This window comes from Jaculus jaculus, chromosome 14 (assembly GCF_020740685.1).
Source record: "Jaculus jaculus isolate mJacJac1 chromosome 14, mJacJac1.mat.Y.cur, whole genome shotgun sequence".
NCBI lineage: Eukaryota > Metazoa > Chordata > Mammalia > Rodentia > Dipodidae > Jaculus > Jaculus jaculus.
In genome coordinates this window covers 69,319,068-69,346,809 of record NC_059115.1, presented here as the reverse complement: position 1 = coordinate 69,346,809, position 27,742 = coordinate 69,319,068, and the positions used below count along the sequence as shown (strand labels likewise).

The 27,742-nt window shown below is 40.8% G+C and overlaps 1 protein-coding gene across 2 annotated transcripts; it reads left to right on the top strand.

Moving 5' to 3' along the window:
* Nucleotides 1–48: 48 nt before the first annotated feature.
* Nucleotides 49–24,930, top strand: Arsk (arylsulfatase family member K). 2 transcript variants are annotated; one of them, XM_045134440.1, is made up of 9 exons: nucleotides 50–277; nucleotides 3,709–3,758; nucleotides 6,846–6,975; nucleotides 9,977–10,136; nucleotides 14,460–14,742; nucleotides 15,855–16,026; nucleotides 19,028–19,252; nucleotides 21,235–21,459; nucleotides 23,676–24,930. In XM_045134440.1, exons 3-9 carry the CDS (start codon nucleotides 6,906–6,908, stop codon nucleotides 23,954–23,956), a joined length of 1,416 nt encoding a protein of 471 aa, XP_044990375.1. In that variant the 5' UTR covers nucleotides 50–277; nucleotides 3,709–3,758; nucleotides 6,846–6,905; the 3' UTR covers nucleotides 23,957–24,930. The 2 variants fall into 2 exon arrangements, with proteins under 2 accessions (XP_004651487.2, XP_044990375.1); XM_004651430.2 differs by lacking the exon at nucleotides 3,709–3,758 and having other exon boundaries at nucleotides 49–277.
* The last annotated feature ends 2,812 nt before the right edge of the window (nucleotides 24,931–27,742 follow it).

Genomic DNA, 27,742 nt, shown 5'->3' with positions numbered 1-27,742 from the left:
TTGTAGTTCTACAGTGAAGGGGGGGGCGTTACCGAAGGGTATGTTTGGAAACCAAGCTAGAAGTTCTGTTCCCCCAGCCGCCCCTCGCCCCGAGAGGCACTTCCAGAGGAGGCAGGCCCGGCGTCCGGCTCTGGAAACCGCTCACGGCGGGATGCTGCTGCTCTGGGTGTCGGTGATCGCAGCCTCGGCGCTGGCTGCACCGACCCCCGCGGCAGGGGGACAGAGGCTCGGCTTATCCGCGGCGCCTAACGTGGTGCTAGTGGCCAGCGACTCCTTCGTAAGTACGGGGAGGGCGGGGTCCCCTTCATGGACCGGTGGCCGTCATCCGATTCAGAGAGGCTTCCCCGTTCGGGCTGCCTAACTCTGGACATCGGGCAGACCCTGATGCAAAGTAAGAAACACAACTCCTGGGCTGGAGGACGGTTTAGCGGTTAAGGCGCTTGCCTGAAAAGCTTAAGGACGCAGGTTCGATTCCCGACGACCCCCCTTCAGCCAGATGCAAAACGTGGTGCATGTTTTTGGAGTTCCTGTGCAGTGGGATACAGGCCCTGGTGCGCCCGTTCAAATAAACACAACTCCTACACCACATACATATGCTTACACATGAAATAACAGTAAATAAAACGCGACGAGGAGGTTTTTTTTTTTTTTTTTTTTTTTTTGTTTTACTTTTATTTTTAAATAATGCATTCTCTTCTGGCCTGGAACTCCTAGGCTCACCCTTCTCCTGCTTGAAACTACAGGTGGGATCCACTAAATTACTTTACCACTGTTAACTTTTAGTAACACTACGTTTTGATTCAGTTCTGGGAGAAATTAGAGAATCCTGCATTTCCATAAGTGAGTATCAGTGTTCTAAGTCATTGGTCAGGTCACCCAAGTTTGTAGGAATTAATGTTTGGGTGAGATGTGAAGAAATTTATATATGTAGTTTCTAGATTTGATCACCAGAAGGTTCTAAATAAAATCCCTGACTGGGAGCTGAAGAGATGGCTTAGTGGTTAAGTCACTTGCCTGCAAAGCCTAAGGACCCATGTTTTATTCTCCAGATCCCACCTAAGCCAGACACACAAAGGTGATGCAAGCATAAGGTTCTGCATGCACAGTAGGTAGCACAAGCATCTGGAGTTTGATTTAAGTGGCTGAGGCCCTGACACACCAGTTCTCTCTCTCTCACTCTCCCCCCCAAAAAAATTTAAAAAGAAAAACTAACTACATCTCTCAAAATACCCAAGCCCAGGTAGCTTCATGGATAAATTCTACCCAACACTTAAAGAATGAATGCAAATTCTTCCTAAACTTTTCAAAAATCGTAGAGCAGGTACCACTCCTTAACTTGTTCTGTGTGATCAATAGTTGTGTTATTCCAAAACCAGACAAATACATGGCAAAAATAAATAAATAAATAAATTAGAGACCAGTATTTCTTAGGAATAGAGATGCAAATATCCTCAACAAAATATTACTGACCGTCTCAATAGATGGAGACAATGCACTTAACAAAATTTATTTATTATAAGAGTACTCAACCAACTAGACATGAAGGGCACTCACGTAAATGCAAAAGTGAGAGCTAATATTATACATAATGGTTTTCTTTGTATAGGCCTTTCACCTCCTTGGTTAGTGACTTCTCAAGGTATTTATTTACTCATTTTTGTGGCTATTGAAAACAGAATCTTGTCATTTATCTCTTTTACCATGTGTTTATCTTTGGCATATAGGGAAGCTACTGATTTGAGGGTATTGATTTTGTAACTGCCACTTGACTGAAATAATTTATCACCTTTAGAAGTTTTTTGGTGGAGTCTTTTGGGTCACTTATATACAAACTCATGTCATCTGTGAATAGGGCTGGGGTGACCTTCCACTAGTTTGTTCCCTCCCAGACAGGCACCCTGGAATGGCATCTCGCCCTGATGTACAGCCCATCCTCACAATACTGCACAGCCCTGCTTCCTTCTTTCTGTGATTTTGTGATTTTTTTTAACAGAAGTAGAAGAACTTATCCTAAAATTCATATGAAAATTAAAAGACCCTGAATATTAAAAAAAAAAAATCAGAAACTAGACCGGGCATGGTAGCACACACCTTTAATCCCAGCACTCTAGAGGCAGACATAGGAGGATCGCCATGAGTGCAAGGATAGCCTGAGACTACATAGTGAATTCCAGGTCAGCCTGGGCTATAGAGAGACCCTACCTCAAAAAACCAAAACCCCTCAAAATATCAGAAACTACTAAATTTAAGAGTCCAGGGCTGGAGAGACGGCTTAGCGGTTAAGCACTTGCCTGTGAAGCCTAAGGACCCCGGTTTGAGGCTCGATTCCCCAGGACCCACATTAGCCAGATGCACAAGGGGGCAAACACGTCTGGAGTTTGTTTGCGGTGGCTGGAAGCCCTGGCGTGCCCATTCTCTCTCTGTCGCTATCTGCCTCTTTCTCTCTCTGTCTGTCGCTCTTAAATAATCAACAAAAAAAAAAAAGAGTCCAGAAGTTAAAAACAAGAGTGTTTAATAGAGTGATGTATTTGTTTAAAACATAAAACAGGCCAGGCGTGGTGGCACACACCTTTAATCCCAGCACTTGGGAGGCAGAGGTAGGAGGATCGCCATGAGTTCGAGGCCACCCTGAGACTACATAGTTAATTCCAGGTCAGCCCGGGCAAGAGTGAGACCCAACCTTGAAAAACCAAAATAAATAAATAAATAAAAATAAAATGCATAGTGCTTAGAAAACTGAATATTCACATGTAAAAGAATAAAGTTGGACCTTTCTACCATACAAAAATTAACTTAAAATGAATCAGTGATTGGTGGAGGCAAAGTCACTCCTGCTGTTTGACAATGGTCCTGGCTAGGAAGAGGACTCCACATGGCTGTAACTTCATGATGGAGCTGAAACCATTCAGTTCCCTGTGTTTGGTTTTCTTTCTTTCTTTTTTTTAACTTTTTTTTAAATTTACTTTTTTATTGACAACTTCCATGATTGTAAACAATATCCCGTGGTAAGTTTTTCCTATCAGCAATAGCACTCCTGTCTTTTTTTAGGCTTTCAAGAAAAGGAAACTCAAACTGTTCCTTGCTGTAGAGAAATGAGGGCTGAAAGAAAATAAAACATTTGTACAGATTTGTGCTCCCTAGATAAATATAAGAATATGACTAATAAGGAGGTCTTTGCAAAGTGACGGAAAGAAAAAAAGAATTTCTTGGTCCTTCCATTACAACACCAGAAATTCCGAAGTCCACCTTGAGGAGCTAAGGCCACTGCATTTAGGTTTCCTGACCCTGCTGGCCCTCCTCTACCCTGTACAGGAATTTGTGATGAAAACTCGGGTCACATAGTGAGCAAGAATGGAAAATGGATACCCTATAGTTCATTGCCCTTCTTGGAAAGGCTTGCTCGACCAGGTCCTGCTTGGTGTTTGTTATCTAGAAAACAATAAAACTCTCTAATCAAACAGGTTAATAAGTCCTTTGCTAAGCTTGGTCACAAGGAATGTATAAGAAAGTTAAAAGAATGGCCTTTCGGTGTGAAACAGTCTGTCTAGCACTTTGCTGAGAATTGAGTGTTTTGATACTTCCTGGAAAATAAGCCTGCTTTTGTTCTGTAGTAATATAAATAAAACACAAGGTTTTGAGGAAGGCAGAGACCCTGAGTCACCTGCAACAGCAACCTGGTGTCTCTCTCTCTCATTCTTCCCCCTGCAGACTCCCATTTCCTTTGAGGACCTCACTCCGGCGGGGGAAGCGATTTAACTGTAAGAGCTAAAGCTGTAAAAGTTTTACACGGAAGCATAAGTGTAATTTTTGCAACTTCGGATGAGACAGCCCAAGATGGGTAAAAGATCTGAATCGGCATTCCTCCATAGAAGCCACACAGATGTCAGATAAGCGCATGAAAAATACTCAACATCATTGAGGACATGCAGATGAACCCCATGAGACACCATTATCAGGGCTGGGGAAATGGCTCATCAGCTAAGGCACTTGCTTACAAAGCCTGCAGGCCTGGGTTCGGTTCCCCACGACCCACTTAACGCCAGAGGCACAAAGTGATTCATGCATCTGCAGTTAGTTTGTAGCAGCCAAGAGACCCTGGTGTTCTCATTCTCCCCTCATCTCTCCTCCTCTCTCTCAAATACATAGAAATATTTTTAAATATTCATAATCCAACATATCTAAATAAAAGTAGAAGAAGAGGACTGGAGAAGATGGCTTAGCAGTAGTTATGGCATTTGCCTGTAAGGCCAAAGGACCCAGGTTGGATTCCCCAGGACCCATGTTAGCCAGATAGATGCACAAGGGAGGTGCACGCATCTGGATGTTGTTTGCAGTGGCTAGAGGCCCTGGTGTGCCCATTCTCTCAGTCTCTCTCCCTCTTTCTCTGTCAAATAAATAAATATTTGAAAAACTTTTTTTAAGTTGAAGGAGAATTACCAAGAAATTTAGGGTATCAGGAGAAGAGAGGACCAAGTGAATGTAGCAGAGAGTTGCCTGTGATCAAAGTATATTATATATACAGGTGTGAAAATGTTGCAGTGAGCCAATTATTTTGTACAGTTAATATATACTTAAAATTACTCTATACACTGATTTTTACACACACACACACACAGAGAGAACAGCTGTAGTTTATGAGAACATGAAAAAATTGGAACACTTACCGCTATTGGGGAAGCAGAATGGTTAAGCCACTTTGGGAAAGTCTGGCAGGTCTTCTGACTAACCATAGAGCAACTGTGTAATCCACCAGTTATATGCTAAGATATATATTCAAGAGAAATGAAAATAGTCCATGCAAAAGCTTCTCCATGAATACTCACAGAGGTGTTATATTAATGGCTGAGAAGTGGAAATAACTCACATACCCATTGTATCAGACACTGTTCTCTAGAGAAAACGAGCCAGATAGGTATCAAGGGTTTCACTAGAACGGCTCCCAGTTCGTGGGCACTGGGCAGTCCAACGACGGCTGGCTGAAGTCTGTCGAGGCAGAGAAACTGGCAGCTGCTTAGTCCACAGAGATGTCTCAGCAGTTCAAGCTCAAGACTTGGAGGATTTCTGGAGTCACTGGTTTTCAGTACACATTAAAAATAAATAAATAAATAAATAAATAAATAAATAAATAAATAAATAAATAAATAAAACCCTAAAGAGGGCTGGAGAGATGGCTTAGCAGTTAAGGCACTTGCCTGCAAAGCCAAAGGACCCACTGGATCAATTCCCCAAAGCCCACTAAGCTAAAGCATGCATCTGGAATTTGCTTGCAGCAGCTGGAGACCCTGGCGTACCCGTTCTCTCTCTCAGTCTCTGGCTCTCTTTCTCTCTCTGCCTCTCCATCTTTCTCAAATATCAATAAAAAATATATTGAGAGCTGGGTGTGGTGGTGCACGCCTTTAGTCCCAGCACTCGGGAGGCAGAGGTAGGAGGATTGCTGTGAGTTCAAGGCCACCCTGAGACTCCATAGTTAATTCCAGGTCAGCCTGGGCAAGAGTGAGACCCTACCTCGAAAAACAAAAATAAAACAAAATATATATAGAGAGAGAGAAATTTTTTTAAAGCTAAAGAAACTTCCCCTCCTCCAAAAAAGCTAAAGAAGCCAGGCGCAGGCATGGTGGCGCACGCCTTTAATCCCAGCACTCTCAGGAGGCAGACATAGGAGGATCGTTGTGAGTTTGAGGCCACCCTGAGACTTCATAGTGAATTCCAGATCAGCCTGGGCCAGAGTGACACCCTACCTTGAACCCCCCCCCCAAAAAAAGAATATATACTACACACTTACTAAGAATATCAGTTGTGGTGGCTAAGTGTAGAAGAAGAAAAAAAAAAAGCACTATATGCAATCACTCGTGCCATGACAGATAAACCAGGTTACTCTTTCCTTCTTTCATTAGCACAGTGCTTGAAATGTAGACTTCTCCTCCGGCTTTCTTTGGCCCGGAATGATGAGACGCTAAATACCGAGCCCTGTTTAGGGAGCGGCTGCTTCTCACGGTGCTCTTGGAGCCTGTCAAGTGTCGATGACGGCTGATTGTGATGGTGCACTCGTTGCCCCTGACTAGACTGTAAGCTTACTGGGGGCAAGATGCTACTCAGCATTACATTCTTAGGTCTTGCACAGTGCTTGGTACACAGGAAATACTCAATACGTGTTTGTTAAATTAGTCCATCATTCCCTCCAGAAGCACTTTTCAAGAAATCCTTTCAGGGCTGGAGGGATAGCTTAGCAATTAAGGCGTTTGCCTGCAAAGCCAAAGGACCCAGGTTCGATTCCCCAGGACCCACGTTAGCCAGATGCACAAGAGGGCGCACGCATCTGGAGTTCACTTGCAGTGGCTAGAGGCCCTGGTGCCCATCCTCCCCCCCCCCCTTTCACTCTCTCTCTCTCCTCTGTCAAATAAATAAATAAATAATAATAAAAGAAATCCTTTCATTTGCTACATCCAAATGGATTCAAGTGTAACACGCTGCGTTAAATTCTAGACATTCAGGCACTGGGTGCTTAACACTCTGTGCTTGCTTTTTACCTTTTGAGGTTTCATATGGCAGTTTTGTATTGCAGTTTTGCATTATAAATAGTATGGTTAGCCGGGCATGGTGGCACACGCCTTTAATCCCAGCACTTGGAGGCAGAGGTAGGAGGATCGCATTGCCATGACTTCAAGGCCACCCTGAGACTACAGAATAAATTCCAGGTCAGCCTGGGCTAGAGTGAGACCCTACCTCAAAAAAACAAAAGTAAATTAATTAATTAATTAATTAAATACATAGTATGGTTAAAATTAAAAGAAATGACTTTCTTCTCTTGTAAAGTAGTAAGTGGTGGTTTAATTTCTTTCCTCCAGGATGGAAGGTTAACATTTCAACCAGGAAGTCAGGTGGTAAAACTTCCTTTTATCGACTTCATGAAATCACATGGCACTTCCTTCCTGAATGCCTACACAAACTCACCAATCTGTTGCCCATCCCGTGCAGGTATGACATGCCTAATATTAATGGAAGAGGGTGTCCAGGCCCTAGAAATTTATTTGCGGTTTAAAATACCATAGCCAGAAGTAGTGTCAGAAGGTCATATGTGGAAGCTAAGAAAAACACTTCACAATAAAAGGTGTGCGTTCTAAGGTGTGGGCTGAGCAGTGGGCGTATTGGGATTTTTAATGTGTTTTGGGATTTTTAATGTGTTTTTCAGGAGACAGAACTGTTACTGCCTGCGATGCTGTCTTGTCTCTCTGGGTGTTTCTGTTTCGTTTCCTTTTTGGCTGATGACTCAGAAGCTTCTGACTTAGCAAAGGAGGAAGCACGAGCCCTTCTTAGACGAGCTCTCTCTCCAAGAAAACTTTTCAGGGCTGGAGAGATAGCTTAGCGGTTAAGGCGTTTGCCTGCAAAGCCAAAGGACCTTGGTTTGACCCACATGGGCCAGATACAAGGGCACATGTGTCTGGAGTTCATTTGCAGTAGTTAGAGGCTCTGGCGTGTCCATTTTCTCTCTATCTCTCTGTGCTTGCAAATAAATAAATAAAAATTTTAAAAAAAAAGAAAACTTTTCAGTGGACGAATGAAAAAGGAACTCACTCTTTGGGCTTGAAAATACACACAAAGTAGTTAGAACTTCTCATCGTCAAGTTTATCTGAATTTTCCAGCAATGAAAGGAAACCTAAACTATCCTAATTGATAGCTCAGGGCTGAAGAACCAGCCATACATAAAAACATTTTGGCTGGGTTTGATCCTATGTTGATAAGAATGAACACTGAGTGAGGCTAAGGTGATTCTAGCCATTAAAGAACCATGTAAAGCAACTTACTGTATCCTTATCTACAAAACGCTGCACGCGCTGTATCCCTCCCAGCATATACAATTGATATAATAAGTGAGGAAATTATTAATGAACCCTAGTGGCCGCAAAATTTTAAATGGTCTTTTTTTTTCTGGAAGAATTATACTTTGAAGATTTTTTTTAAAAAAAATCAGTTTATTAGCACAATGCTTATGTAAGAATTTCGTACACAAATCTGTTGACAGATTTCATTAATTTTTTTTAATCTTATTTATATATTTATTTATTTATTTATTTGAGAGTGACAGACACAGAGAGAAAGACAGATAGAGGGAGAGAGAGAGAATGGGCGCACCAGGGCTTCCAGCCATTGCAAACGAACTCCAGACGCATGCGCCCCCTTGTGCATCTGGCTAACGTGGGACCTGGGGAACCGAGCCTCGAACCGGGGTCCTTAGGCTTCACAGGCAAGTGCTTAACCGCTAAGCCATCTCTCCAGCCCTACTTTGAAGATTTTGATCAAAGAAAAGGAATAAGCGTGATAAAAATGAATACTTACTGCATCTTACTATGTGTCTGGTGAGTTCTAACTGCTTTCCATGTATTAACATATATAAGCTTAAAATTTTAGGCTAGAGGGATGGCTTAGCGGTTAAGGCATTTGCCTGCAAAGCCAAATGACCCAGTTTTGATTTCCCAGGACCCACATTAGCCTGATGCACAAGGGGGTGCACGCGTATGGAGTTCGTCTGCAGTGGCTGGAGGCCCTGGTGCACCCATTCTCTCTCTCCCTTTGTCAAATAAAATAAAATAAACACACAAGCATAAAATTTCTACAAGGTAAATGCTGTTTTTATCCTGAGTTTACAGATGAAAGTTAAAATGTGCAAAGGTTAAATATCTTAACAAAGGCTATTTAAGAAGGAAGACAATTGGGATTCAAACCCAGGTGATACCTCACCTCTTGGGAAGCATTTGATTAGAAGAGAAAAAGAAACCTGATTCCAAACTAATATATGTGTACACCAAAATAAGAAAAGGAAGAAAAATATTAAAAGAAGTTACAGAAAAATGAGAGAATGCACATAGTACAGTTAAATATTTTCCTTAAAACCTGGAAAAGGCCAAGGAATTTTAAAAAAAAATCCTTAATGATAAAACGGAAGTAAGGTCTACCCTGCAGGCACCTTGTGGTATATGACCCCCCACTGACTCAGGTGTTAAAATTAAATTTATAAGCCGGGTGTGGTGGGCACACCTTTAATCCCAGCACTTGGGTGGCTGAGGTAGGAGGATCACCATGAGTTCAAGGCCACCCTGAAATTACATAATGAATTCCAGGTCAGCTTGGGCCAGAGTGAGACCTTACCTTGAAAAACTATAAAAAGAAAACAAAATGAAACTTAAAACCCAGATCTCCAGCCTCCTGGCTGGAAGAGGTGGCACTTGTGGCAGATCCTGGAGTCTAGCCCAAGGATTATTTTTGTTGTTGTTGTTTATTTTATTTATTTGAGAGTGACAGACAGAGAGAGAAAGAGTCAGATAGAGAGAAAGAGAGAGAGAATGGGCGCACCAGGGCCTCCAGCCACTGCAAACGAACTCCAGACGCGTGCACCACCTTGTGCATCTGGCTAACGTGGGTCCTGGGGAATCGAGCCTTGAACCGGGGTCCTTAGGCTTCATAGGCAAGTGCTTAACCACTATGCCATCTCTCCAGCCCTAGCCCTAAGGTTTAAGAGAGCAGTTTGAGCTCTGGTGGGGTCACGCTTGCTGACGGTTCTTGCTTCCTGCTTTTTGATGTTTTCTGGCTAGTCATGGTTTCTCTCTCTCCTTGTATTTGTGATGACTGAGAACCAGCTTCTTCTGCCATGAATGGAACTTCCCTTGGATCTGTAAGCTAAAATAAGTCCTGTTTCTCCCATGAAACCGTGTGTGCGTGGAGGTTCATCCCGGCAAAGTGAAGCTGTATACGATACGTCTAACCTGTAACTGCTAAAGCTAACCGAGAAAACATTTAGAAATTGCATTTACAACTGAACAAAGGGCTCTAATTCCACTCAGGCTTTCTATTCAATTCCAGCTGTGATGAAAACTAACTTATTTTTATTTTCAAAAGAAAACTAACTTATCTTAAGCATAGTCAAAACAAATGGTTAAGCTGTTCTTTAGCCAGTTTCTGTTATTTCTCTTTGTCTCCCAGCAATGTGGAGTGGCCTCTTCACTCATTTAACAGAATCATGGAATAATTTTAAGGGCCTTGATCCAAATTACACAACGTGGATGGATGTCATGGAGGAGCATGGCTATTGGACACAAAAATTTGGAAAACTAGACTATACTTCAGGACATCATTCTGTTAGGTAAGTAATCATCACAATCATCATCATCGTCATCCTAATTGCTACCCTCTGTGGTAGCACATACGCTCTTTTTGATTTTGGGGGGTATGGGGAGAGAGAATTGGCATGCCAGGGCCGCAGCCACTTCAACCAAATGCCACATGCTTGTGCCACCTAGTGGTCATGTGCGACCTTGCGCTTGCCTCACCTTTGTGTGTTTGGCTTATGTGGGATCTAGAGAATTGAACATGGGCCCTTAGGCTTCACAGGTAAGCGCCTTAACCATTTAGCCATCTTTCCAGCCCATGTATTCTCTTTTTTATTCTTTCTTTCATAGAGGTGAAAGTCAATCTTTTAATCCCTTAATTGTGCCAATTTGACTAAAGCTTCAGATTTTTTAATCTGCTTGAAACATTAAAATTGCTAGTATTCAGGTGGTTTTGCTTTTCTTAAATGCTAAAGTCTAAATCCTGAGTCAGATGTAGTGGTGCATACCTTTAATCCCAGCCCTTAGGAAGCAAAGGTAAGAGTATTGCTGTGGGTTCAAGGCCAGCTAGAATTACCCTGTGAGATCCAGGTCGGCCTGGGCTAGTGTTAGACCCTACCTCCAAAACCAAACAAACAAACAAACAAACAAAGTCTAAATTATGTCTATAAAATAGCTTAGCTTTTGATTTATTTTGACTCTTGTTCTTTTTGGAGAGGGTTGAGATAGGGTCTCACTCTAGTCCAGGCTGACCTCAAACTCATGACAACTCCTGTCTTTGCCTCCCAAGTGCTGGGATCACAGGCGTGCACCACTAGGCCTAGCAGACCCTTGTTTTTTTGTTTTGTGTTTAGTTATTACTTATTTTTATTTGAGACAGAAAGAGGGGGAGAAAGAGAGAGAGAGAGAGAGAGAGGGAGAGAGAGAGAGAGAGAGAGAAAGAAAGAAAGAAAGAAAGAAAGAAAGAAAGAAAGAAAGAAAGAAAGAAAGAAAGAAAGAGAGAGAGGATATGGGCACCAGAGCCTCTAGAAACTACAAACGAACTCCAGATGCGAGTGCCACCTTGTGCATCTGGCTTAAGTGGGACCTGGAGAATCAAACCTGGGTCCTTAGGCTTTGCAGGCAAGTGTCTTAACCTCTAAGCCATCTCTCTAGCCCTTGACTCTTGTTTTTATAACACGTATTCTTATTTTCACAACAGTTACTTCTTGGTTTCGCCTTGGATGGTTCTCTACAACTTAATACTATTGCTACTTATTTTCTTTCATTTAAATAGGCCTTCAGAAATCCTGCAGCCCTCTTGTCATAAGGGGTAGCTTAGTGGTAGGGCACGTACTTAGCAGCCACAAGGTCCTGGATTCTATCCACAGCATTAAAAAAACAGCTGGACGGATGGATTAGTAGATAGGTAGATAGGTAGATAGGTAGGGAGGGAGGGAGGGGGAGGGAGAGAGTGAGGGAGATAGATAGATAGATAGATAGATAGATAGATAGATAGATAGATAGCCAGGCAGGCAGGCAGGCAGGCATCATGGTTAACAGGAAAAATCTAGAATCAAATTACGTATTGATTTTTGTTCTGTTTTGTCCTGTTGTTTCTGAGACAAGGTCTCATGTAGTCCGGGCTGACCTCAAACCGGCTGTCTAGCCTTGAACTTCTCATCCTCCTGCCTCCAACCTGCTAGGCGGACAGGTGTGTGCCACCAAGCCTGACTTGAGCTTGCCTACTTTTGAATTCTAATGTCTCCACTACTGAACTTGTGGTTGGGAATTTTGGACACCCATAAGCTAGCTGGAGTTTAATTTCATTGATGAGAAGGTTTAGCTAATTGGTGCAAGTCAGTGCTAACATAGCCTTAGAAATGCCTCCTCGTGTGGTCCGTTCTGTGTGGCATCTAACGTGACTCTACAAGTATTTTCACCCGTACTGTAAGTGCCCAGAGTGACTTACTATGGCCCTGTCTGGTGGTTTGATAGACATTTGATACATATAGATATCCAGTTTTACCAACATCATTTGTTTTAAAGAGACTGTCTTTAATCTGATGAATATTTTTGGCATTTTTGTTGAAAATCAGATGGATATCGCTTCCCAGACTTAAATCTGGGTCCTCTGTTGTGTTCCATTGATCTACTTGTCTGTTTTTGTGCCCGTACATTACATGCTATATATAGTGCTGTGGCTCTTTAGTGTAGCTTAAAATCAGGTATGGTGATGCAGGCAGCCTTATTTTTTTGCTCAGAATTGTTTTGGCTACTCAAGGTTTTGTTTTGTTTTGTTTTGCTTCCAAATGAATTTTAGGATTGTTTTTCTATTTCCATGAAGACTGCCATTGGAATTTTGATGGGGATTGCATTAAATGTATAGATTGCTTTTGGTAAGATTGACACTTTCACAATATTGATTCTTCTAATCCAAGATCATGGGATGTGTTTCCATTTCCTAGTGTCTTCTGCAATTTCTGCCTTGAGTGTTTTAAAGTTTCATTATAGAGATCCTTCACTTCCTTGGTTAGGTTAATTCCAAGGTACTTTTTTTTTTTTTTTTTTTTTGAGGCAAATGTGAATGGGAATGATTCTCTGATTTCATCCTAGAGCATGTTTGTTATTAGCATATAAGAAGGCTATTGATTTCTTTAGGTTTATTTTGTATCCTGCTACATTGCTAAAAATGTCTATCAGCTCTAACAGTTTGGTGGTAGAGTCCTTAGGGTCCTTTATGTATAGAATCATATCATCTGCAATTAATGAGAATTTGATCTCTTCCTAAAAAGTCTTTCTTAATTGACAGAGCACTTCAGATGTACTTATGTTAACTGAAACTTATAAAAACAAATTTCTTGGAAATGTCTGGGTATGCTTCTAATCAATTATGTCAGCCACATATACTTGGATGTTGCATTAAAAAAAAATCAAGTCAACTTCCAAAAATTGAACTGCGTAAGTCATTAACGTAGAAGCCAAGCTGTTGAAGAAAATATCTAGTTTATAATGAATAAGAAATTCATGTCACTATTAACTTAAAGTATAGTTAAAATTGATTTTTAGTGAGAAAAGATAAGAACTGGGAACATATTAAAATAGAAATTTTAGCCGGGCATGGTGGTACATGCCTTTAATCCCAGCATTTGGGAGGCAGAGGTAGGAGGATTGCTGTGAGTTCAAGGCCACTATGAGACTACATAGTGAATTGCAGGTCAGCCTGGGCTAGAGAGAGACCTTACCTCACTTTAGACATGTATATGAAGTATATGTGGTAGGTAGGGTGTTTTAAATATAGAGCATTAATGATGGAAAGAAATTATGGTGGGCTGGAGAGATGGCTTAGCAGTTAAGGCATTTGCCTGCAAACCCAAGGGACCTTGGTTTGATTCCCCAGGACCCACGTAAGACAGATACACAAGGTGGCACATATATCTGGAGTTCGTTTGTAGTGGCTAGAGGCCCTGGCATGCCTATTCTCACACATTCCCTCTCTCTCTCAAATAAGTAAAAATAAAAGCCAAAGGATGGGTAGAACTCCTTACAATGTGCTCCTCCAGACACAAAATGGCCCGGATATCCATGACCTCACAGTGCCTGACACTACCTACACAAGACCATCATAAGAGGATGTAAAAGATCATGACATCAAAGTAAAAGAGAGACTGATTAAAATTATGGTAACATTGGCTAGTACTGTCCTCTGAGAGAAAAAAATTAAGATGCGAGAAAATTCAGTGAATAAGGGAAAATACTAGAAATTTAGGCCAAATTTTTTTGTAAATCTTTTGTATCACTGTGTGTGTGTGTGTGTGTGTGTGTGTGTGTGTGTGTTTATGTGGGTGTGCAGGCACGTGCATGCCAAGGCAGTCATGTCAGAGGACAACCTCATGTATTGCTCCTGGCCTTCCACCTTCTTTGAAACTAGGTCTCTCGTCGTTTCTCTACTGCATACACCATTTAGCCAGCCCACAAGCTTCCAGGAGATTCTCCTGTCTCCTCCTCCCATCTTGCCATAAATGCTCTGGGATTATAGATGCCCACTACAGCATCCGGCTTTATCTGGCTTCTCGAGATCTAAACTAAACTAATCACACTTGTGTAGCAGGTGATGCATCCTCTGAGCCATCTCGATAGGAAAACTAACTAGTCTAAAGAATCTATCTTAATTTTAAAGAACATATTAAAGAATATTCATTTTTTGTTTCTCCATAGTTTTCAAATTTGTAACACTCAACAGCTTTTCAGCTGAGATATAATCTAGTTATTTGAACATGTCCATGACTATTTAAATGGTTTTCCTTGTGTGTATGTTGAGCCAGTTTTTCGCCACTCTCTAGATATCTTACAAAATCTTTTTCTTTTTACTCCCTCAGTAATCGTGTGGAAGCATGGACAAGAGACGTTGAATTCTTACTCAAACAAGAAGGCAGGCCCATGGTTAATCTTATTCCCAGTAAGGATAAAGTAAGAGTAATGGAAAAGGACTGGAAGGTCGTGGACAAAGCAGTGCATTGGTTAAGAACGGAAGCGGTTAATTACACCAGACCATTTGTCCTATACTTGGGATTAAACTTGCCACACCCTTACCCCTCACCATCTTCCGGAGAAAACTTTGGCTCTTCAACATTTCACACATCCCTTTATTGGCTTGAAAAGGTAAATGTAGTGTGTATGTTCAAAAGTAGAAGTGGACAGAGTGCATCTGCAGCCTTTTTTCCTTTTAAGGAAAAATTGGAAATTTACATTTTCAGACTTGGCCAATACCAATTTGTTAAAAACTGAAGGGGTAATTTTAAAGAAATAAAATAACTGTATGGATTTTCATGTGTTATGTCTACATATAAAGAGGGACTGAAAGACATTTTCTCAGCAGTGCAGGCAGTCCTGAGTCATTTCTTGTTAGGACAAATGTATACTCACTAAGTTATTCCAGCTCTGAATCATTGGGATATCTGGAGTGGAGCTGTAATCTCATATCACTTTCATTTCTTTTTGTTAAAATATATTTTATTTATTTATTTGAGAGAAAGAGGCACAGAGAGAGAGAGAGAGAGAGAGAGAGAGAGAGAGAATGGGTGTGGCAGGACCTCCAGCCACTGCAAACAAACTCCAGATACGTGTGCCCCCTTGTGCATCCAGCTTCCGTGGGTCCTGGAGAATCGAACCAGAATCCTTTGGCTTTGTAGACCAACATCTTAACAGCTAAACCATCTCTCCAGCCCCACTTTCATTTCTTTATTGAATGTTCATCTTTGTTGACTAAGTCTTCTTTTGTTATACTGGTTTTTTTGTACAAGTGTCACAGATTTATCACTAGGAGACACATCTACTGCCGTAGGTCTGTAGAGCAAAGTTTAGTAAAATCTTGAGCATTCTTAACCTAAATATTTCAGATACAAGATAGTCAGTTGGTTCATACTTTATGAGTTTGATTGCTATTTCCTTCTTTACAAATATTTTATCTATCTATCTATCTATCCATCTATTTATGAGACATAGAATAGGTGTGCCAGGGCCTCTAGCCACTACAAATGAACTTCAGACACATGCACCACTGTGTGCATCTGGTCCTTAGGCTTAGCATGTAAATGCCTTAACCACGAAGCCTTCCCCCAGTCCCATTGACTTGCTGTTTTCTTTACACATCTCATAAACATTTTTGAACTATTTAACTAATGAAGCATTATAAAGTGTGCATAGGTGCTTCTCAGAGGAAAGGTGTATTATGACTTTGCTAATATGGCAGTGATTTCTCTTCTCCTTTTCAGGTATCTCATGATGCCATTAAAATCCCAAAGTGGTTGCCTTTACCAGAAATGCACCCTGTCGATTATTACTCTTCTTACACAAAAAACTGCACTGGGAAGTTCACAGAGAGAGAAATTCAGAAGATTAGAGCATTTTACTATGCAATGTGTGCCGAGACAGATGCTATGCTTGGTAGGTGTTATAACTAATAAGCAATTACATAGAGAAAAAGCATAATATTTTTATAAATTTATTTTTATTCATTTGTTTGAGAGAGAAAGAGGCACAGAGAGGGAGAAGGAAGGAGAGAGAGAGAAATGGGTGTGCCAGAGCCTCCAGACACTGCAAACAAACTCCTAAGGAATCGAACCTAGGTCTTTTGGCTTTGCAGGCAAGCACCTTAACCACTAAGCAATCCCTCGAGCCCTAGAAACAGTATAATACTTTTCTGATCAAGCGTGGCCATGCTGCTTGAAGCTTGCAGGAGTATGTATATTCTGATACTGCTTACCACAGTTGCTAAGATACTTCATACTTACAATGCTAAGGACCTTGACATAAAATGCATGAATAGTAGAATAAAAAGCTTTTCCTATTCTAGTAATATTGGAAAGTAAAGCCCTATTTTAATTAATCATGATTTCTCAGATTTATAAATGCTCAGATTTGTTTATACACAAAGAGCCATAGGATGCTGTCATCTTGAAACACCTCTTTGCTGGCATCCAACAGGTAATTGCAAGGACGTTTGGGTTCTAAGAAACGCGATGAGAAGTTGTTACATCGTGCCCCTCCCTCCACACCTGTAACACGTACAAAACAAATTCTTTCTCCCATTGAATTTCCTGCCATCCTTCGGGTTCATGGTCAGCTCAGAACCAAACCTTCCACCTGCAGATGATTGTCAAGAAAGTTTTATCTGTTCACTTGTAGCGTTTCAGGTTTCCAGCTCCTGTGTGAAGAAACCTTGGTTGTAGGAAATAATCGCTGTTGTGATAGCAAACGTTATTGCCATAGCATGATGTCACTCACTGTGCCGCAGCTCAAAGGGAAGGACAACTGTGTCGTGAGGTGTAGGCGGCCCCTCCTCCACACAGCAACTTTGGCCAATATTGTGAGAAATTACTGGCTGAGTAAACAGAATACAGCAGAAAGGAAAAAGCACTGAGTGAGTTACTTATAATATAACAAATGTAGGAATGAAAAAAAGAGTCATGAAGACTTCCCAGGCACGTGATCTTTTGCAACAGGATTTCAGCCCAGGGTGACCTCGAATTCACTATGTAACCAAGGCTGGCCTTGAACTCGTACATCTGTTGAGTTGTACTTCATTGGCATTTTCTTGTGTTAGGGAACGTTCACTCATGTGTACCTTACAAGTTGGTTTTAAAAGTTTGCCACCCGGATAGGAATACTCAGAGGCATGGTCCCCCACTACCTCAATGGGACTAAGGCCTTCTTGACCCCACAGTGAATACCATAACCTCACTGAGGAGGGTCCCCAAGGAAATGGGAGCAGGGGTGAGAGAATAAAAGAGTATAACCTGTTATATATAAAATTAAATTTAAGAAAAAGCTTCCCACCACCCATTCATCCATATCTATTAAAGTAAAATACTCCACTTTAATGCTGCTACAGAAAATGTGAGAATGAGCTGGACATGGTGGCGCACGCCTTTAATCTCAGCACTCGGGAGGCAGAGGTAGCCATGAGTTTGGGGCCACCCTGAGACTCCATAGTGAATTCCAGGTCAGCCTGGGCTACAGTGAGTCTCTACCTTGAAAATCTTAAAAAAAAAAAAAAAAAAAAAAAAAAAATGAGATTAACATTCTTGTCTCTTCAGGGAAAACTGCATGTAGCAGTTTGTGTCCTTCAAGTTACAAAGTTTATAGAATATATACATTTTTCATTTCTTTTTGTATGTATTGTGGTCTAGTCAACAAATTGTATCTATTACTGTTCAAACATTTTACTGTTATGTACTCTATTTGGCACTGTGTTGAATAGTATTAAGAAATAACACAGGGGCTGGAGAGATGGCTTAACGGTTAAATGCTGGCCTGTGAAGCCTAAGGACCCTGGTTTGAGGCTGGATTCCCCAGGACCCTCATTAGCCAGATGCACAAGGAGGCGCACGCATCTGGGGTTCGTTTGCACTGGCTGGAGGCCCTGGTGCATCCATTCTCCCCCCCGCTTCCTCTTTCTCTCTGTCTCTGTCTTAAATAAATAAATAAGAAGAAATAACACAGGCTGGAGAGATGGCTTAGTGGTTAAAGTGCTTGCCTGTGAAGCCTAAGAACCTAGGTTCAATTCTCCAGGTCCCATGTAAGCCAGATGCACAAGGTGGCACATGTGTCTGGAGTTCGTTTGTGGTGAGTGGAGGACCTGACGTGCACTCTATCTCTTTTTGGCTTCCTCTCTTTCTCAAATAAATAAAAATTTTTTAAATTAAAAAAAAAAAATTGGGCCAGAGGAATAGCTTAGCGGTTAAGGCATTTGCCTGCAAAGCCAAAGGACCCAGGTTTGAGTCTCCAGGACCCATGTTAGCCAGATGCACAAGGGGGTGGGGTACATATCTGGAGTTTATTTGCAGTGGCTGGAGGCCCTGGCACACCCATTCTCTCTCTCTCTCCCTCTTTTTCTTTCAAATAAATAAATAAAAATAAAATATTTAAAAAAAAAACTTATGGTGGGCTGGAGAGATGGCTTAGTGGCTAAGCCCTTGCCTGTGAAGCTTAAGCACCCCGGTTCAAGGCTCGATTCCTCAGGACCCATGTTAGCCAGATGCACAAAGGGGCCCATATGTCTGGAGTTCATTTGCAGTGGCTGGAGGCCCTGGCGCACCCATTCTCTATCTCTATCTGCCTCTTTCTTTCTCTGTCTGTCTGTCACTCTCAAATAAATAAATAAATAATTTTCAAAAACTTATGGTGATAGGGCTAGGGAGATGGTCCAGTAGTTAAAGGCACTTGCTTGCAAAGCCTTCTGGCCAGAGTTCAGTTTCCTAGTACCCATGTAAAGCCAGACACACAAAGTGGTGCATGCATCTGGAACTCATTTGCAGTATCAAGAGGCCCTGGCTCACCCATATTCTCTTTCTCTGTCTCTCTCCAGACACACAAAACTAAAACGTATATATTTTAAAGATAAGTAAACATAAGAGTTAATGGGTTTGTCTTGATTCCGTTGCAGGTGAGATTATCTTAGCTCTTCGCCAGTTAGGTCTTCTTCAGAAAACTGTTGTCATATACACTTCAGACCATGGAGAGATGGCCATGGAACACCGGCAGTTTTACAAGATGAGCATGTATGAAGCCAGTGCCCATGTGCCCCTTTTGATGATGGGACCAGGAATTAGGGCCAGTGTACAAGTGCCAAATGTGGTTTCTCTCGTGGACATCTACCCGACTATGCTTGGTAAGAAAAACGGTTCTGGAAATCTTTATACTTGGGATTCTGGAGAATGAATAAGCAAAGTAGTCAGAGGTCCTGCTAACTTTCTTTCGTCTCGAGCAGCTCGTGGAATGGTGAGTCAGAGCGGTTCTCTGAAGCACATGGGTCATCTTCAGATCCTGCGCTCTTCACTCACTTTTGTTATTTTCCCCTCAGAGGAGTCACAAGCAGAATGTGACTATAAAGTACGTCATACAAGATATTCAAGTTCATCACTCCATTTTCTTTCTTTTTTTTTTTTTTAAGATTTCTTTATTTATTAAAGACAGAGAGAGGGGAGAGAGAGAGAATGGGTGTACCAGGGCCTCCAGCCACTGCAAATGAACTCTTGGGTGCACGTACCACCTTGTGCATCTGGCTAACGTGGGTCCTGGAGAATTGAACCTGGGTCCTTTGGCTTTGCAGGCAAGTACCTTAACTGCTAAGCCATATTTTTCTAGCCCACAGCTCTATTTTTAATTTATAGAACATGTAATTCTCCTCAACCACCTTCTCCCTAAAATGTAAGCATTTTCTTTGTAGAATATTCTATCCACTTTGAATCTATGAACTGTGTACAGAGTTAGGAGATTCCCTTAATTTGTCACTATGAACATTTCTCCTCAGCTTTTTAGCTAGTTTTGTGCACTGCTTGCTTTACTGCCTTTTCTTTTTCTTTCTTTTTGTTTTGTTTTTGTTTTTTGTTTTTTGAAGTAGGGTCTCACTCCAGCCCAAGCTGACCTGGAATTCACTATGTAGTCTCAGAGTGGCCTTTAAGTCACAGTGATCCTCCTACCTCTGCCTCCCGAGTGCTGGGATTAAAGGTGTGCGCCACCACGCCCGGCTTTTACTGCCTTTTCAATACAGGCATAGCCACAGATCTCTAAGAGTACCATTTAGATTGAGGTGGTAAGAAGTTTTTGTTGAAGATAGTAGAATAATCATGAAAAACTAGTGGCTTCTTTTCTCATTTCAAGAGTACTTTAGTTTCATTAGCACTTAAACACTGCAGTTCGTCTGTTCTGTGACACCATGAATTTTAAAAACTATCAATACACATAGATCGTAGATACCTTATTTCTTCTCTTCAGAAATGGTAAAGTGTGAAACACAAATCTTAAATTCAAAGCAGTACAAATCCCTGACTTTTTATTATAAAGTCTTTACACTCATTTATCTAAATTTCTTCAGAGTTCGTTTGAATCAGTGTGGCAAAATTCCCAAGCAGTGACTGATTTTGTGTGCTTATGCCCATGCTCAGCAACCACAGACTTGCAACTGCATGTTTTTTTAAGAAGATCTAGGCAAAGTAGCATACACCTGTGATCTCAACACTTGGGAGGTGCAGGCCGGAGGATTGGGAGTTCAAGGTCAGGTCTTGGCTGGATAGTGAGTTTGTGGTCAGCCTGGTGTACGATATTGAAATAAATTTTTTTTTTTTTTTTTTTTTTTTTTTTTACTTTTAAACACAAAATTTCAAGTGCAGGGCTGGAGGGATGACTTTGTGGTTAAGGCGTTTGCCTGCAAAGCCAAAGGACCCTGGTTCAATTCCCCGAGACCCTCGTTAGCCAGATGTACAAGGAAGGGGGTGCACGCATCTGGAGTTCCTTTGCAGTGGATAGAGGCCCTTGCTGGCCCATTTTTACTCTCTGTCTGTATCTACCTCTTCCTCTGTCAAATACAGAAATAAAAATAAATAAAAAAAATTTTTAAAAATTTCAAGCGCATTTTTCTTTTAATAGTTAACATTTTTGTTAAACACTTGCCTTCCTCCCATTGAAAAGTTCTGATTTTTATTTTGAATTTCAAAAAATGTGATCTTATAGAAATGTAATTTTACTTATTAATGATAGAAAAAAATGTAAATGATGTCATTTCTTAATTCCAACTACTTAAAAATGGAATTATTTTAAAATACTTATTTTTAACCATATGTATATATGTATATATATATATTTGTTCCAAAGATATTGCTGGGATTCCTCTTCCTAAGAACCTGAGTGGGTTCTCTTTGTTGCCACTATCATCCAAACCATTTGGGAATGAACATCCGACCAAGAACCTCCACCCGCCTTGGGTCCTGAGTGAATTCCACGGATGCGACGTAAACGCTTCTACCTACATGCTCCGGACCGACCAGTGGAAGTACATAGCGTACGCCGACGGCGCCTCCGTGCCGCCGCAGCTCTTCGGTAAACTTGCTCGCATAGCTGTCAGTGTGATGAGCTCACGTACGGAGACTTGCTCACGAGCTCCGATAATCAGTGTTAAGTAAATGAATACCTACTGCTTCTCCTGGTGGGGAAGGCTATACAAATGGTTAACCCAGATGTTATGGCCTTTAGAGTAAGCATTTGACTGTAGTAGCAGTGTGTTCATAAACGGTGTCATCTACAGTCTCTGCGGCCTCCGATGACAGAAACATGTCATGATGCCAGTTATGAATGCTCAAGGAATGAAAGGGGAGCAGCTCCCTTGCAGGTCAGCGTCTGAATATTAGAGCAAGTTCCCCGAGGCTTTGGATCAGGGACACTGTGTTCAGATCAGTGATCTTCGGATACCCACTGTTGTATTTCTTTGTCAATAGGCCACACGTTCACATTGCGCCTAGGTTTCATCGCTTCTGAAAAGTTAATGGCTGACTGTTATGGAGTCTAAACAGTCTACATATATAGCTCCATGTTTACCATGACCCTACAAGAGAGTCCCATTCTCCTCGCTTTATAGAGAAGGAGATTAGGAGGTCAGAGAAATTCAGACATCTATGTAGAGTCTCACAGCTAAGAATTAGCAAAACAAAGAGTTCAACATAGATCTCTCCAACATCCTAGCTTCTTCCACTCTAAAAATGCCTGCCAGCTTCACTATCTATGAACTAATTTTTAAATAGCATTTCTTTGATTTAGTTTTTCTTATCCTTTACCCTCAGCATTACATAAAATAGTTACCAAGCCCATGATTAATATTTATTTCTCCCTAAGTTTCTTTCCTAGTTACAAATATCAGAGTTAACACACACAGAAGTCCTTAAATGTTCATCCTGATGACTAATGAAGTTCTCACGCACCTTCAACAGTCATTGTAAAATGAAGTTTGAAGAAGCCCACCATTTGGACTGTGCTCTTGCACCATAGGAGGAATTAATTTTATAACCACCCATCTGATTTTTGTTCTTGTTTCCAATTTCTTCATCTTTTTCAACTTACAAAGTCTGTCTCATCCTCACGTATCATCCTCTCCATTCATCAGAACACCTTTCCTAATTCTTTGGGCAAGTTACTAAATAAAAGCCAATTCTTTATTTGTTGACATTTTTCAGGTTTTTTTTTTTATATATACCATGTTCTGCAAAAAAAGCAGATGTGACTGCTGAAGGGTGGTGGATTTTGACACTGCATGTGTCGTGTACAGAGTTCCTGCTGAGGGGCTGCACAGTCATATTACAAATCAATTGTAAAACAATCTCATAATGCTTTCAGGGAGTTAACAGTTTCATGTTGGGCTGATGAAAGCTGCTGTCCGCCACATGCAGCCTGTGGACATGCCTGCACATTACAGTTTTCTTGTGGACCCCCCTTTCCTAAAGAGAAGCACTATGAAGTAACCCGCAAAGTCACATGTGTCTCCAGGTCTGTCTGGACAGTGCAGTCAGGCAGACCCATAGAAGAGTTTCCCTCTGCATATAGTTTTCTTCAGTATCTGGAGTTAGTTTCCATAAGATCTTTGGCTTTCTGGTTTGTTTTTTTTCTTGCTAATTAGACTGACATCTTAAGTTCCATCCTTTGCCTGCCCATAGCATATGAAATAAGAGCATTCGCAGTTCAGAAAAGTCTGTCTGCTTTCTCCTTGGCAGTGCTTGAAAGAAGCGCTTTGTCCATGGCTGTTTCTCCATGGACAGTACTGGCGAATGTAACGTCAGCAATGCGGGCACAAGGTACTTAAACAATAGGAGTTAGTGAAAAGTAGTACTAAGCCAGAAGGAGCATGACCTATCTAAATGAGGAATCCTGATATCTTGGAAGTACAAGGCAGTTGAAGTACCAGCATTGCTGTGATTCCCCTGCACATCAGAGAGAAACCAGCTCACTAAGGATGAGTGTCTCACCATGTTGCAGGGCCCGTCTCGTTGCTGGAACTGAATGAAAATGAATTCTAATTATTTTTTTAAACTTTATTTATCTATTTGAGAAAAAAAGAGAGAATGGGCAAACGACCTCCAGACACATGTGCCCCTTGTGAATCTGGCTTACAAAGATCCTGGGGAATCGAACCAAGGTCCTTTGGCTTTGCAGGCAAATACCTTAACTGCTAATCCATCTCTCCAGCTCTTGATTTCTAGTACTTTATCTGTCTTAAATGATATTCTAGGGGAAAATAGCCATTTTGACAGGTATTTTCATTCTTTCAGATCTTTCCTCGGATCCAGATGAACTAATAAATATTGCAACAAAATTTCCAGAAATTGCTCACTCTTTGGACCAGAAACTTCGTTCTATTGTAAACTACCCTAAAGTGTCTGCTGCTGTCCACCAATACAATAAAGAGCAGTTTATCAAGTGGAAACAGAGTTTAGGGCAAAACTATTCAAATGTTATAGCAAACCTTCGGTGGCATGAAGAATGGCTGAGAGAACCAAGGAAGTATGAGAAGGCCATCCGTGAATGGCTTAAAACCCCACAATTCCAGTAACAACTTGAACAATAACAAGGAGGCAGTGTTCTAAACCTGTTGATAACACTTTAACTGACATGATGTTAGTGCTTACTAATTTTACTTACTTTTAAGTATTATATCTTAAAGTGCCAATGGCTACTTTTTTTGGGGGGGTGTCCAAGGTAGGGTTTCACTGTAGTCCAGGCCAACCTGAAATTCACTCAGGGTGGCCTGAACTCAAGGCAGTCCTCCTACCTCTGCCTCCCAAGTGCTGGGATTAGAGGCATGCACCACCATGCCTGGCTCAAATTTCATATTTTCAAAACTTTGTTACTGTTAAGACCTTATTCTTACAAGCATCTGCCATCTTAATAATCAAAGAATTAAAGGATAGAAATAAATACTACAAGTTATATCTTGCTATATAATACAAAATACAAAATATTTTAATAACCTAATAACCACCATTTATGAACCATAAAAATAGTAATATATTAGCAATTGATGATTGGTCCATGAATTACTTGTATCTTATAGGATGACGTGGATGTATTTGATGCATTAGGACTATTTAATGGGTTATTTACTGATTTTATTAGTCTTTTTTAGAATGCTTTATTTTTACTCATTTATTACAGCCAGAGAGCACATGGGCACTCCAGGGCTTCTAGCCACTGCAAACAAACACCAGACGCATGCACCATTATGAGCATCTGGCTTATGTGGGACCTGGAGAATTGAACCTATGTCCTTAGACTTCCCAGGCATGTGCCTTAACCGCTAAGCCATCTCTCCAGCCCTTACTGGTCTTTTTTAAAATATGTAATACATGCACAACGTATTATGAGCTTCAAATAGAACAAAAGAGTTAACAAGGGATGAGAAGTCTCCCTTTTTTTCAATCAGTACCCTTTCAAAAAACTCAACTACTAAAACCACATTACGCTTGCTTTTATAGCCAAGCAACATATTCACTAACAGATATATTTTTACACACACACACACACACACACACACACACAATTGGACTATACTATACACATTGTTTTTTCCTGCAGATTGCCCCATTTTTTTTTTATTCTTTTCATTCCACTTCACCAGTAAATACCTAGAAGTAGAATTGCTGAGTTAAGAGTAAATCTACAAAATTACTGTAGATACTAAGTTGCTTCTAAAGCAATTACACTAACAGTTATTCTCATCAGAAATGCATGTCCTCACATCATTTGCCAACCTGATAGATAAAAGATATTTTTTTTATTTTATATATTTTTTCTCTGCGTAATGAGATCATTTTTTCATATATCTAATAACAATCAAAATTTGCATTATCATTACTTTCTCTATTTCTAGTCTTAGCCTGCCTCTCTGTTGTTTGTTAGTCTCGTTTTTCCATTGTAGGCACACTTTTTCTTAGATACTAACAGTTTGTAATAATGATAATAGCAATAATTTCTTTCTATCTTATCACTGTCATTTGTCTCTTAATAGTTATTTGTTATGTAGAAATTTGTATTTCATACTGTACATTTGTGAATTTATGAATCGTTGTACAAAACACCAAGCATAATTTTGATTTTTTTCAATTAAAATAGCATGTGTTTTAAAAGTTACAAATCTTTATTTTCATGACTTTGGAATTTTGTATTATGTTTAGAATGTTCTCCCCCTTGCCTTTGTGGATTGTTTAATTTTTCACCCTTTGACTCATGGTGAAATGTATTACATATTAGAGATATAACTTTAATGTTTTGAGGGTTTGTATTATACATTTCTTTGGTTACTGTGACCAGATACCTGAGATACTAAATGTTTGGGGCTTTGTGAGCCATATGGACTTTTTCTCAACTACCATTGATTTCTGCATTTTCACCATGAATGCACAACAGGCAATACAGAGCAAATGCTCATGGTTACACCCTAATAAAGCTTTGTTTATAAAAATACAGGTGTGGCCTATAGGCCACATCTTACTAAATGTTAGTCTAGACCTGTGGTCCACAGCTTGGCTGTAATTTGGAATCCCCTAAGGATGTTTCAAAATAGTATATAAGTCTATCTTCTACCCCAAGCATTGGGATTTGAAAATCATCTTAGGCAATTGTAATGTGTAACAAAATTTAAGAACTGCTAGTCTGGAATCTTGTTCAAACTATGATCCTTGTGCCCAATTTTTCATGGCTGTGAATCTGCTAATTTTTCTGTACTTTGTATGTACAAAATACTGCAATTTCAAGACAGCAAGTTTAACATCAAGGCAAGATGTTATTATGTACTCACGGTATGAAAGACTGTGTACCCGTCTAAAATACCCATCTGAGTGGATCTAACTCAAAGGTAGTCATGTGAAAGCAAGGACAATTTTAGGAAGAGGCTGCAAACATCGTCATGGACTTCAAATGTCAGTGTCATGAATGGAGAAAAACTGGATGAGGACGAGAGATGGCTCAGCCGTGAAGTGCTTCCTGTGCATGTATGAGGCCTGAGACCACCTGAGTTCCAATCTCTGGAGCCCACATAAAGTGCTGGGCGTAGCCTTGCACACTGTATCTTCAGTCCTGTGGGGGGTGTAGGGGGAGGAGAGAAGAAAATCGCTAGGGCTCATGAACAGCAAGTTTCAGAATCAGAAAGGGGCTCCAGCCCCAGAAAAGACCCAGCTGGTGAGTGATGGAGGGGGACACAGGCCAAGGTTCTCTGGCCACCACAGGCTACCCCACAGGACAGGGTACGTAAGCATACATAGTGTGCATGCATGTGCACGCACACACGCCATACCATACCATTCATACTATACTCACACACAAAAATGCAATATAGGAAAGAATGGTCAGAAGGCTGACTTACATTAAATGCCACTAAGGAAACACTATAATTAAATACAATCTGTAGTCCTTGTTTATGCTCATCACAGTGGATAAAAATATCACATAAAACTTGTTAGAGGCAAGGAGAAGCAAAACCACCTTCTAGAAAGGAAGAGAGAATGAATGTGCACCCACACCAACACACAAATCAGAATGGCTTGGAAGACCATGATGTAATGCCTTTAAAATTTAGGAGGAAAACATTATCCAAAATAAAATCCTAAGCCTGCTCAAATCATCACCTAAGCTTGAGAGAAGAATAAAGAAATTTTCAGACATGCAAGTTCCCAAAAAGTTACCCTTTCTCAAGATGTCACTAACGGATGCTTTCTTTCCAAGCAAGGAAACAAAAAAGAAAAATGATTTGGGGGCTGGAGAGAGGGTTGAGTGGTTAAAGGTGCTTGCTTGCCAAGCTTGAAAGCCTAACTAGCAGGATTCAATTTCCCCAGTACCCACGTAAAGCCAGATGCACAAAGTGCTGCATGTGTCTGGAGTTCCTTTGCAGCGGCAAGAGGCTCTGGTGTACCCACACTCACTCTCTTTCTGTCTGCCTCTTTCAAATAATATTTTTTTGAAAAAAAAAAACAAGATTTACTTTTAAAAAATTTTATTTACTAAAGAGAATGTATGTGTGTATGCTGTATCAGATCTCACTGAAATTCTGTGCAATGCAGTTTCCCCAGTAGCGCCTTGCTTTGTTTTTTTTTTCTTTTTTCTTTTTGTTTATTTTTAATTATTTATTTGAGAGAGACAGAGAAAGAAAGATGCAGACAGAGAGAGAGAGAATGGGCACGTCAGGGCTTCCAGCCACTGCAAAGGAACTCCAGATGCATGCACCCCCTTGTGCATCTGGCTAACGTGGGTCCCGGGGAATGGAGCCTTAAACCAGGGTCCTTAGGCTTCACAGGCAAGCGCTTAATCACTAAGCCATCTCTCCAGCCCTTGCTTTGTAATAATC

Bases quoted from the DNA above. Each gene is read 5' to 3' on its own strand.
- Arsk (XM_004651430.2), top strand. From the start codon at position 152: ATGCTGCTGCTCTGGGTGTCGGTGATCGCAGCCTCGGCGCTGGCTGCA. The intron at 16,027-19,027 runs GTAGGTGTTATA...ATTCCGTTGCAG, and splicing joins CGAGACAGATGCTATGCTTG to GTGAGATTATCTTAGCTCTT. The intron at 21,460-23,675 runs GTAAACTTGCTC...TCATTCTTTCAG, and splicing joins CGTGCCGCCGCAGCTCTTCG to ATCTTTCCTCGGATCCAGAT.